The 13,201-nt window shown below is 51.1% G+C and overlaps 1 protein-coding gene across 1 annotated transcript; it reads right to left on the minus strand.

Moving 5' to 3' along the window:
• Positions 1-476: 476 nt before the first annotated feature.
• Positions 477-1,592, minus strand: PAQR9 (progestin and adipoQ receptor family member 9). The gene has a single exon (XM_087817849.1). It carries the CDS (start codon positions 1,590-1,592, stop codon positions 477-479), a length of 1,116 nt encoding a protein of 371 aa, XP_087673975.1.
• Between the last annotated feature and the right edge of the window lie 11,609 nt (positions 1,593-13,201).

Raw genomic sequence — 13,201 nt, forward strand, 5'->3', positions numbered from 1 at the left:
GGGCTTATGTCTTTGTGCCCGTTTCCTACAAAGCTCCATTCTTTTGACAAATCCACGCATTCCTCAGACTGAAATGGAAGTACCCAGGGATTCTGTCTACTTACCCTCTTTAATGCATACCTGACCTCACAAGGGCTACTTGTTATTACCGCTGGCACAGAAGACGACTGGAAAATCGAACTGGTTGGAGTTTTATTTGGGATTTTATTCGTTGCCTTCGAAAAATCCCTGGATGTCACAGACACCACCTGGATTTTGTCCACGGGTAAAAACCAGTGGCCCTCTCCTCCCTCCTGTTTGACCGCCTTCCCTTTTCCGAAGCCCCCGCCCCCCCACTGGACTTTTCCCCTGTGGCTCTGCAGCACCCTCCCGGAGCAAAGAAGGAAACACAACAAAACCGGAAAACAAACCAACGATAGCAACAACAGAAAGTACAAATAGGTGGGCAAACCAGCCGCCTCCCGCAGGGCAGAGGCTCACTTTTTGCTGCTGAATTCGGAGCTGCTGAGGAACTTCCTGACGACCAGCCCCAGGCAGACCACCAAGAGCAGCATGTAGCCCACGGTGCCCGAGAAGGTGGGGGCGGCCGGCGGCGCCTTGAGGAACTGGCGCAGGCCCTCCTCCACGTAGTACACCTGGTCGTAGATGCTGAGGAAGGTGAAGATGTGGAAGAGCTGGTGGCTGTGGCCGATGATGTCGAAGAGGCCGGGCTGGATGCGCTCGGGGATCTTGCTCACATTGAAGAAGGCGGCCACCACCAGCCAGAAGTAGCGGCGGTAGAAGTGCACGAAGAGCGTGGGGTTCTCGCCGCGCAGGTCGAAGAGCCAGCTCTCCAGCATGATGGGGCAGGCCATGCTCAGCGGCATGACGAAGACGAAGGTGCGCAGCGCGAACGGGTAGGCGCACCAGTCGGTGCGGCTCTTGCAGCAGGCCACGGTGCAGGCCACCGCCAGCAGGAAGGCCACGGGCAGCACGAGCGCGCGGTAGGCGGCGATGAGGCGCGTGCAGTCCACGTGCCAGCCCAGGCGCTGCTGCACGTAGGGGGTCATCACCCTGGCGTCCAGCAGGCTCAGGCCGGGCAGCAGGTAGTAGTAGTAGGCCACGGTGCTGCCGAAGCCGTAGTAGCTGATGGACGCGTAGTCCAGGTAGAAGAAGGCGGCGCGCAGGCGCAGCGACAGGCAGCTGAACACGTGCGCCGTGCAGCTCATGGCGAAGGTCAGCAGCACGCCCGACGCGTAGCACCACAGCGGCAGCAGCCACGGGTGGTGGAAGGGCACGTCGCGGCCGCTCAGGAAGAACAGGCGGCAGAACTTGCTCAGGAACAGCAGCAGCGGGATGAAGTGCGTCCAGAAGTTGAGCGTCTCGTTGGTGGGCTTCAGCACCGAGGCGAGGCACTCCTGCGCCGTGCAGGGCAGCCGCCGGTAGCCCGACAGGATGAAGCACTCCACGAAGTCGTCGGGCACCTCGTCCCAGCGCAGCAGCGGCTTGGCCGAGGCCGCCGAGTCCCCGGAGGCGAAGGGGTGGGGGCGCGAGGCCGCCTCGGCCGTGGCCGGCGGGCCCTTTGCGCCCCGGGGCTGCAGGCGCCGCGGCATGGTGCCGCGGGCTCGGCTAGGACGCGGCCGGCGACCTCTGGCGCGGGCTCCCGCGGCCGGGCGACCTCTGGCGCCGGCTGCCGCGCTCTCCGCAGCCCCCGCCGGCCGCCGTCGGAGCCTCTGTGCACGCGCCGGGGCGTCGCTGCAGGTCCCGGAGAAGCCCTGCGCCTCTAAGCAGCCGTTCCTAAAAATCAGCAAAAAAACAAGTCACCGGTTCGTCAGCAGCCGGCGGCCGGCAGGAGCGCGTGGCTCGGCGTCCCCGCCGCCTGCCCGCCCCGGCCCGGCGCGGCCCGGCCCGGCCGCCTACGCTGCGGCAGCCCCGGCGGCGGCGCGGACTGCGGCGGCGGCGCGGCCCGGTGACTGGGCGCCGCGTGGTGCGGGCGCAGCCGCCGCCGTCCCCGTCCCCGGCGCGGGAGGCGGGGGTGAGGCGCTGGGCGCTGCAGGGAGGAGGGCCCGGCGCCCCGAGGGAGGGCGGGGGCCGCCCGGGCTAGTGTTTCGCGGCCGCCTCCGGGGTAGGGTTGTCCCGGTCTCAGGTTCCGTACCATCCCCCGCCTCGGCGGCTGCAGCCCGAGCCGGCCCGTTAATGATTGATGCGGGGCAAAGGCTGCGCCAGCCACTCGGCGGCGCGTGCCGGGGGCGAGGGTCGGCGCTGGGGCTGAAACCCGACAGCCGCGCGGCGTCCCGAGGACACCGGGAGCGGCGTTCGCTGGGGGCGGGGAGCTGCGGGCGCGGCGCGGCGCGGGCGGGGTGGGGGAGGGGACCGCGCGCCGCAGCCCGGCGGGGCGGGGAGGTGGCGGGGGCAGGGACGCCGGGGAGGCGGGGGCCGCGGGGGTCGTGGGGGCCGTGCCCCCCTCTCGCGGCCGCGCCGCTGCCGGACACCTGGGACTGCGCGTCGTTCCCCGTGGGTGCGCGCGGGAGCGCGCGGGGCTCTCGCCCGCCCCGCACGGAGCCGTAGTTTAGCCTCTCGCGTAGCGGACTCGTGTAGGTGCGTCATTCCCCCCTCGGCCCCGTCGGTCCGCGCGCCCTCCGGTCACCGCCGCGGTCGCTCTCACCGGCCCTGGGGGCTCGGCTCGCCCATCCTCGGGCCCCTGCGCCTCTAGCCAGGACCCGTGTGGGGGCCGCTCAGGACCGGCGGGGGGACGGGCGGGGGGCGCGGGCCGGCGGGAGCTGGGGGCCCGGCGGGCGGCGGAGGCCGGGCGGCTGGACGCTGACGCGTAACCGCCTCCAGGTGCGGGCCTGCGCGGGGCTGGAGCCGAGGGCGGGAGCGAGGAGCGGCGGGGCGCTGCCCGCCGCATGGGCCCCCAGCCTCGTAAAGGGGCGCTGAAAGGCCTGCCCGCGCGGAAACCGTCACCGGTTCGCCGAAGTTTTTCTCGGTGACGCCCGGGGGCGCGACGCGGGCGACCCGCGGTGCGGTGGGGTGGCCGCAGGAGCTAACGCGTCACCAGGCGCTGTTCCAGGTGCTTCGCAGCTTCCGAATCTGTTCGATGTTATTATTTTTCCCATTTTTACAGATAGGGAGATGGAGGCAGCCCGACCATCAGGAACATGCCCGGTTGGTGGAGGGGGATTGGAACCTGGGCTGCTGCTAGAGCTCACGCACCTGAACCGCTGCTCCGAGAAAGCCAGGAGGACAGTTTGAGATAGGAAAAGCCTTTCGTTTTATAAATGAGAGGCTATCTTCATCGTGACAGCAAGTCTTATAAGCAGGTCACGAAGATTTACTTATTGGTGGCTCAAGGAAGACTTTTAAGTTGTGGATAAGAATTATTTGTAATTAAGAAATCACAGTATTGTAAATATCTAAAATTACTAAAAGATAATAGAAACATTCTCTTTAGAAGTTTCAGCCTTTTCTCTGAAAGAATGTTTTCCACTTAGCAAACTTTTACACAATTAGGCCAAAGGGCCACTCGCATCCTACGCTTTTCTGAGCTGTCATAAATTCCTGATCAATGGGTTTTAAATCAATGATATTTTGCTGTAGTTACTTAACTAGTATTTTGTTTTAGTGTTTTCTGTTTTTCCACTTCTATAGCTTTGTTGTTTTAAACCAAAACCTAATTTCCTTTCACATCTGGACTGAGGACTTGGCTAATTTGTGAAAAGGGTTGAGATTTGGGCATTTACAAATCAGGCCCAGGGACGGTAAACCTGAGCAGGGGCAGCCAGAACTTTCCATATTCTCTGTTACTCCGCAAACAACCTGAGCTGTTACCTGTAAAAAGTGTTGGTCCTGTAGTAATTCCCATGTTTGCGAGTCTGTCAGTTGCATAACCAGCTCACTTACATAATAGGGGAAAGTGTAATAGAAAGTTCACATCAAGTAATAATGAAATTGACTGTAAATGAATGTGTAAAAACTCTAGTTAGATAAAATAACTAAAAACTCTAGTTAGACAAAATAACATTTATCTCTATGACTGTGTTGAGACTGCTGTATTAAATATGGTGTTCTTGAAAACACTCAGTATTTTACAAAGTCAAAAAATCTGTTGTAACCTTCTTATAAGTCCTTCAGAAAGTCCTTGAGACTCCTGCTTTACTCTTTTCTCATACATCTCCCACCCCACATGAGGCACAAAATCAGCTGATGCCATGAAGTGGTGTTTGTGAGAGCTCTCTGGTGCCAACCCAGACAGCTGTCCTTGCTATACCTTGACAAATCCAAGTAAAAAGGAACTGGGGAAATGGAAAAATTGAACTAACATTATTTTAAAAAACCCCAGCAATGTGTCTTCCTTAATTGCTACCAATCTATAGAATTCATTTTCTTAAGTTTTTTGGAGATATAAAAATGTGTTCTCCTGCACAGGCTGGATTATGTAGTTGGTTTTGACTCCAGTAAACTAACTGCTGCTTGTCAGTGAGAACCATGCTCACGTGCCCTGGGCTTGGCGAAACAGATAGAAGAGCGGGCTTGCTGCCATTCCCTGAAGGTGCACTGGAGATAAAGCATCTCTGAACGAACCCGGGCTGACTACCAGGTTTTGGCAGTTAAGACTAGCCAGGTGCCATTGAAAAGCCAGTGCCAGCGTTCAGAGGCAGAAAGCAGCTAATTCTCCCAGTTGCAGGCTAGTTAAACGAAGCCCCCAAATGTGGTTTGGGTAGTTCTGTGGAGACCCTGTACATTCAGGAGCTGAGGGTTCCTGGCTGCAAAATATAGTCATGTGTAGGAACTGTAGCAAACAGGACAAATACTTCTGCCCATATAGTTTGTTTTGGTGATGTTCTTATAGGCCAACTATAGGTTTATTTGTGTTTCTCTCTACAGTAATAATATAAAGCATATATAAAAATTCCACAGCAAATTTCATGTTCTCTGACAGGGACAATGAGCTATGTGTAAAACCTGTATAAAAAATGCTGTAATATTTACAGGTAATCTACCTTTTTAGGAGGAAATAATTTTTTTCTAGTCTCATTCATAGGCAAAACCAACCAACCAAACAAAACTCAGTGTTTTATTGCACCCAAGACTACAAAGAGAGCCCTGTAAGGTTCAGTCCCTCTCCACAGAAGGTAGTCGACAACGTGCTTTCCTTTCCCCCAAATTGAAAACAGCTACCACCCAAATAATGTTATCACCCAAACTCTTCAGATCAGATATGGTTACTTCCAGGTTATAGGGACTGAGTTTCCTAATAGTGGAAAACCTCCCGGTACTGGCATCAGGTGTAACTGTGGCAACTTTAGAGGAACAGTGGAATCCAAAGGCCAGGTAGAGGGCTGGAAGCTAGAGTGGTGGGAGATTTTCTAACCTGGCACTGCTTCTGCCTGTTTACTGAAGTGGTGACAGGGCTCCCTTCTGAAGAAGAGCTGAGTGAGACTTGTTAGGATGTTTTTGCCTTCTGTGGTTCTGTGCAGGGAGTGTCAGCTCCGTATGCCCCTTCCTCCCACCAGTTCACTGTTCTCGCCAAAGTGGGGTGCACACAAAGACGGATTAAGGTGAAGAATAAAATGTCACAATTTCTGTTTCAATAGATCTCTTTTTAAATGTCTATAATCTGTGAAGGTTTTATAATACACTTAATATGTAGTACATGGAGGTAACATAAATAATATGTTGGGATATGGGGGCGCGTCAAAACACTGACGGGGGATAAAAGGTGTGTGATCAAAATGTCATTGACTTCTGCCCCACGGTCCATCGCTGTCATTTGTCCAGCCTGCTTCCATCCCCTCTCCTGGATCCAAGACAGGATTCTCCTTTCCTGCCTCTCAGGTCGCTGTAAAGGGTGTTTTGGGGTCACTATCTGTCGGTCGACAGTCCCTCGGCTGTGAGCGGACGTGCCCGAGCCTTCAGCCCTCCCTCGGCTTTCCTGACTGGGTGGCAGTCTCCACTCTGGAGTGAGTTCTCTCACTTCTGCCCTTCCTGTTTCCTGGCTAGAGCCTATATTGTCTTAAGACAAAGGCCTCATATTTACATGTTATATTTATCCTAATTCAGAGTTACCCTTTGGGGAGGAGATTGTCATTGGCTGTTGCTTGCTTTTGGTAGGGACTTTTAGGTAGTTTCCACTTGCTTAACTTTGGAAATAGTTACACAGGTGTGTGAAATCGATTATCAAGGTCTTGTCCATTAACAATTAATCTTTGAAACACCGTGCTTTGCCCATAGTAAGCACTCAACACATATTCGTGATTGGGGAAATTCTTCTCAGTACTGCAAGCCTTTAAAAGGTTAGAACTTAAAATCCTAATATCCTAGAATAGAGATGTCACTTAATCCTTTAAGTCATCTAGTGCAACTCTCGTCCCATTTATGGTAGTTCTTTCAATTTACTGATCAGATACTGTATTCAGGTACTGGGACAGACACTTTACATAGATTACCTAATTTTCAGAATACTCTCTGCAAGGTAAATCCACTATCCCCACTTTCAGGTAAGAAAACAGAGGCTCAGCCTTGAACATCTCCAATGAAGGAGCTTATTACCTCATATGGCCTCCTGTTTCATTTTAAGTTTTTAAAACTGTTGTTCAGAAACTTTGTAAATAATTCAATGAGCACAACTGATGAGAAGAAAAGAAACCACTGTTGCATCTTGGCCAAAGCTCAACCATAAGTGTTATTGAACATGGTCACCAATTGGATCTGCTTAGAAAGTCCCTGAAAAGAATCATGCAAAATAAGGCATGTATTCTTGCAGAGTGTGACAGCTGGATATTGATTAGGCATGGCTGGAAGGTACATTTTATATAAAGAACATTTCCCTGTAAACAAATAACATCTGTTGTTACCAGGAGGCTTGCTATATCCTAGATCTCTGCAAAGAGGCAGATAGCAGATTCCAAGATTTCATAGACGATCCTTGCTCTCTGCACAACATTATTGATTCCAGTGATTGACTAATACAGAAAGGAAAATATATCATTGCATATTAGTATCAAAGGGAAGGCATCTCAGTTATTGGGCTCTGTCTGGGTTTCAATTAAGCTCATTTGTCATTGCTCCCTTTTGGGTTACTTTTTCTCTTTTAAAAAAAATTTAAAAATATTTATTGAGCCCTGGCCCAATAACTAAGTTGGTTAGAGCATCCTTCCCACACGCCAAGGTTATGGGTTCGATCCCTCATCAGGGCAAGCAACCAATGGGTGCATAGATAAGTGGAACAACAAATTGATGTTTCTCTCTCTCAAAATCAATGAATAAGAATTTTTAAAAAGATTAAAGTTCTCTGCAACATTCTAAAATTAAAAAAATATATTTATTGAGGTATAATTGACATACAACGTTATATTACTTTCAGGTATACAACACAATGGTTTGATATTTGTGTAAATTGGGAAATGATCACCACAATAAATCTAGTTAACATCCGTCACCACATGAAGTTTCTTTTTCTTGTGATGAGAACTTTTAGGATTTACTCTCCTGGCAACTTTTAAATATGAAATACAGTATTGTTAACTGTAGCCAACATGCTGTAATTACATTCCTAGGACTTATTTTTGGAAGTTTATACTCTGACCCCTTCACCCATTTTGGCCACCCCTTAGTCTCCATCTCTGGCAACCACCAATCTGTTCTCTGTAACTATGAGCTTGGTTTTGTTTGTTTTTTAAAAATTACGCATGTAAGTGATATCATGGTATTTGTCTTTCACTGTCTGACTTATTTCATTTAGCATAATGCCCTCAAGGTCCATCCATGTTGTCACAAATGGTTAAGATTTCATTTTTTTTTATGGCTAATATTTCATTGTTTTTATGTACCACGTCTTCATTCATTCATTTGTTGATAGACACTTTGGTTGTTTCCATATGTTGGCTACTGTGAATGACACTTTAGTGAGCATGGGAGTGCATATATCTTTTCGAATTAGTGTTTTCATTATTTTTCAGATGAATACTACAAAGAGGAATTGCTGGATCATATGGTAGTTCTATTTTTAATTTTTTGAGGAATCTCCACACTGTTTTCCATAGTGGCTACAACAGTTTACATTCCCACCATCGGCGCACAAACGTCCCTCTCCCCACACCCTCGCCAGCACTTGCCGTTTGTTGACTTGTTGATGGAGCCCTTCTGACAGGTGTGAGGCAGCAGCTCACTGTGCTTTTGATTTGCGTTTCCCTGATGATCACTGATGTCGAGCATCTTTTCATGTGTCTGTACATTTATATTTCAGTGTCATGATTTCCCTTTTCCAGGTACAATATCTGTTGAAAATGTTTATCAGCATAATCACTAAGCTAATTGAAGGGTATCTTATATACACTGACATTAAAAAAAACCAACCTTATGACAACACTGAGGGATAGAAACTTCCTTTAAAAATAATTTTTTATTTTTCAATTACAGTTGATGTACAATATATTAGTTTCAGGTACACAACCAGTGATTATACACTGTAGAACTTATGAAGTGATCACCTGCTAAGTCTAGTACCCACCTGGCACCACACATAGTTATTACAATATTGAGCAGAGGGCAGTGGGAGTGGAACAGCGCTTCAGGCTACGTTCCTATCTCACATTCCCAGCTCCAGAAATCCTCAAATATTGTTCCTAACAGATCCTTCAGCAAAGGACTTAGCCTTTATCTCCTGTCGTCACTTCTCTATAATAACCACGCAGGGAGGCAGGCTAACCACCTCAGGTGTAGTAGATGCCAACACCATACAGCACAACAACTGTTTTCTCAAATTATTATTTTTAATCCTCACCTGAGGATATTTTTTCCATTGCTTTTCAGAGAGAGTGGAAGGGGGAGAGAGAAACATGGCTGTGAGAGAGACGCATCAATTGGTTGCCTTCCCTGGTTGCCGACGGCGGCCAGGGGATCGAACCTGCAACCCAGGTGTGTGCCCTTGGCTGGATTTGAACCGGGGACCTTTGAGTCCACAGGCCGATGCTCCTTAACTACTGTGCCAAACTGGCTAGGGCTTAAATTATTTTTTATTTTTTTATCATTTTTAAAATATATCTTTATTGATTTCAGAGAGAGGGAAGGAGAGGGAGAGAGAGAGACAGAAACGTCAATGATGAGAGTCATTGATCGGCTGCCTCCTGCACACCCCTGACTGGGGATCGAGCCTGCAACCTGGGCATGTGCCCTGACCGGGACTCGAACCCCGATCCTCTGGATCCTAGGTCTACGCTCAACCGCTGAGCCACGCCCGGCCGGGCTTAAATTATTTTTTAAAATTAAAATAATATCGAGTAGTTGGATGTGGGCTTGTCAAATCAATAGATTTATAAAACATTTTAAACAATTCAGAAATGAAGCAGAAAATGAAAGTCATAAAGAAAGGCATTAGAGATGGAGGAAGAGGTGAGGAGAGTCTATTTTACTTGTGTATTTTTAATAATTTAAAAAATATTAGTGATATTACACTTATGTCAAGGTTCTTTTGACTTTGCTGTACAGACTGTTTTGCCTCAGGACAGGTAAGCTTGGCATAAGGAAATAAAAAGGGGAGGAAGAAGAGAATTTCTCTGTGTGAGATGGGCATGGACATAGCCAGCCTTAAGTTTCCAAATTAAAGTGTTATTGTCATTAGGGCCGATGTTCTGAAATTCCACCTCAGCCTCCTGGTTGATGGCAGAAAGTAATTGCCCCAATGGGGAATGGAGCAGAGCCCTGAGGAGGGGCTGCTTCTAAATCCTGTCCCACGTGGCTGGCGGTTAGTTCACACATGGGAAGGGGTTTTGTTCTGAAGCACGAATCTTTTAAGATGGAGATTGCTAGTTATGACTCTCCCTCATCCTACCCTCTCTCCCCCCAGCCGTGCCAGCCTTCGTGCTATTCCTCTAAGTCCCAAGCTTGTGCCTCTCGGAGAGACGCTGTGTGGCTGTGCGCGGCCGTCACCTGCACCATGGCCTGGCTCGGTGGGCCCCGAGGTCTGGTTAGCAGCCCATAATCAGCCCAGGCACGGGCTGCCTGCCCAGCAGGGGTGCCTTTTCCTGACTCACTGGTGGGGTGACAGCTGCCCCTGGGCCCTTGCACTGTTTCTCTCTGCCTCCCTCTGCCTCTAATGCTTTCTGCCCTGACAGGCTCCCTTCATTCAGTTCTCTGCTGAACATCACCACCTCTCAGAAAATTCTGCCGCCCACCTTATATAGAATAACAGCCCCCATCACTCTCTGCCACCTCACCCTGCTTTATTTTCTTCATATTTCACCATCCAACATTGTACACTACATGGTATAATATGTATGCATTCATTCTCTTCCCTACTGAAATATAATCTCTGCGAGGCTTTGCTTGCTGCTCCAAAGCACCCATTGGAGTCAGTAGGCACGTAATAAACATTTAGGGAATGTTTAGGACCACCCACCCCCAGGGCTTTCTAAGCCCTGAGTTAAACTCAACTCAGAATAATTGTATTGGCCCTGCTCAGGCAGAATCTTCTCTAACCAGCTGACCTCCACAACCCAGAAAAGCTAAGCCAAAAATAGAAAACACAAAAGCCATTGGCTGTAGGCCTCAGGGACTGCAGAAGCGGTTTCTGCTCCTCAGAATCAATCACCTGGGGACCCCACCCACGAAGCCAGGCCCCCAGCGATGCCTGCCACCCCCTCCCGGAGCCTCTGGAAAGGGCCATGGTCACCTGGGAACCAGCCATTTATCTGGAAAGGCACAACCTAAACGCGGGCTATTCTGATGGGAAAGGCGTGGCCGTGCTTCAATTTGATTTGCGTTTTAAAGGTCAGTTCTAACAGTGTCGGCGCTCCCCGGATCTATTAGCAGCCGCGGAGGCTCTGCGGTTCCCCTTAACCGCGGTTCCCCTTAACCGCGGTGGGCGCCAGGCCGAGCCCCTGGGGCAGAAACGAGAGCGCACCCTCGCCGCCCGCTGTGAACTTGCAGAACTTCCCAGATCTTCCTCCCGACGCCTGGTTTAAAGATGCCCTGAGTCTGGCAAACCTGAGGGGAAGCTGCGGGGCAGCTGCGGGGCGCTGGACTCCAGGCCCGAGCCCCGCGGGCGCCTGGCGCGCTCCACGCGGCCGCTGGGCGCGGGACTCGGGGAAACGGGCCCGCGGAGAGGCCGGGCGGGGTCGGCGGGCGGGGGCCGGGCTCGGGGCGCCGCTGGGCGGGGGCCACCCCCTGGCAGCCTCGTGACAGCGGGGCAGTGGCGCGTCGCCGGCGGCGCGGGGACGCGGGAGGCCGCAGGTGCCCGGCGCGCTCTGCCCGGGGGCTGGTCGCCGTGTGGTGCCTCCTCTCGTGCGTTCTGCACCTGTTCTCTGGCGACAGAGCTTATGGTGGCCTTACGGAGCCACACCGGCCTCCCCGCCGCCCTCGCAGTGGGAGCCGTGGCAGAGGCGCTGTGCGCTGGCCCCGCGGGCGGTCGGAGCCTCCCGCCAGGGCCCCGCCTGCCCTGGGACGGTCCGCGGCCAGAGCTCAGCGTCGCAGCCCGGCGCTCTGTCGCAAAGGGTCTCTTTCCCAACGTGCAGGAGCCCTGTTCGTGGTTCCTCGCGCGACAGCTGGGGAAATGTGACTGTGGAGATCACTCTTGGCCCTTTCCTTTTCTTCCAGTGAGTGGATAACATGCCGCCTGGGCACCTTCGGTGCTCTGTCGGTGGTCCCTAGGGTGAAATGGGAAAGGATGGCCTTTGGGGACTGTTTTGGCCATTTCCCTAGCCCTTTCAGTTTCTTTCTAGTGGGCAGCTTGTTAAGTCCAGTTCCCTCGCTTTACAGATGAGGAACCAGCGCCTGGGGAAGCAAAGCTGTGTGAAAGGCCACACAGCTGGGTTCCTGACTCCCGCCCTGTACTTTCTCCACAAAGGGTACACAGTGTAGGCAGGGTGAGGGAGGCCTGGCTTTCGAGCCAGATAGGCCTGGGCTCACAGTATGGCTTTGTCCCATACCAGCTGTGTGGTCTTGGACAAGTTGTTTAACCTCTCTGGTCTGCAAAGGGAAACCATAATGTTTTCTTGCAAAGTTGTTGTGAATGTTGATGTATAAAAAGTGCTAGACACAGACCGGGTATTAGTAAAAGGTACCTGTTTCTGTCATTCCTCTGCCTCTCCCTTCCCTGCTTACTCAGGGAACAACAGACCCAGACACAGAATTGCAAAACACTGGCTTAAGATGGTACAGCTTTCAAGGATGCTTATCTTTTAGTAGAGATCCTTAAAAATGAAAAGCCATTGAGCTATGAAGGGATGAACTTTGGTAAGGAGAGGACGTCTGGGCCTACACCGGCTCGATGCAGTGGAATGGGTGTTAGGGGACAGCCCAAATTGAAGGTGCTGGCAGGAAGCCAGGCAAACAGCCTCAGGGAAGGTTCCCTAGTCAGATAATTAGCATTACTAGTCAGACTGAAGGGGGACCAACCCAGAACCGGAAACCCAGAGACGCTGACATGCATGCTTATACCTCTGAGTAGCTAACATCAGCGCCATCTGTTTGGAGGTGGTGGGGTCAGAGCCTGGTGTCTGTCAGGACCTGGAGAGGTTGGAGGTGGGCCGACTAACAAATCCCAGCACTCCAGCAACTGCATCTGCTCTTTGCTTTTAAGCCTGGCCTGAATAGGTTGTGTATGTCCATGTCTGTTGCCATTTATTCTTATTTGCATAGTGAGTGGTTTTCTTTTTTGAAAAAAAAAAGAAAGAAAATTCTAGGAAAAAACTAATTAAATTCTAAGCCATCAGCAATATTCTGAATTCTCTTCTAATCTTTCTTGATGTCCTACTGAAGTTTCATATAATTATAATCCATGCGTGAATTCCATTTTATGTTCTGGTCTATGAATTACACATGCTTTTCGCTTTTAATTCCTCTGTAATGTTTCATCCAGGTTACATTACAGTTCTCCACTGGAAGTGTTTGGGATGCTAAGGATTTATCATGATTACTAATTGCACTATTATGAGAATATCTTTAGACATTTTTTCTTTTAGGTTGTTTCCTCAACAAATTCCCCAAAATGGAATCATGAGATCAAATATATGAACAGTTTGGTGGCTCCCGTTAAGATGAACAGATTTCTTTTGGAAACCACCACCAGATGTTTCTCCTTACTAACCCAGAGCCCACACAGGTCTCATGCCCCATGGCCCACAGGGACGTGCCTGCACTTTGTCCTGGCCCCTGGGTACCCACACTGCATTAGCCTGCTGGCAAGGCCAGCCTCCGGGCAGGGGGCAGGGGGCAGAGGGCAGAG

This window comes from Miniopterus natalensis, chromosome 6 (genome assembly GCF_054644295.1).
Source record: "Miniopterus natalensis isolate mMinNat1 chromosome 6, mMinNat1.hap1, whole genome shotgun sequence".
In the NCBI taxonomy this organism is placed as follows: Eukaryota; Metazoa; Chordata; class Mammalia; order Chiroptera; family Miniopteridae; genus Miniopterus; species Miniopterus natalensis.

Coding starts and splice junctions, on each gene's coding strand:
- PAQR9 (XM_087817849.1), bottom strand. CDS start 1,592: ATGCCGCGGCGCCTGCAGCCCCGGGGCGCAAAGGGCCCGCCGGCCACG.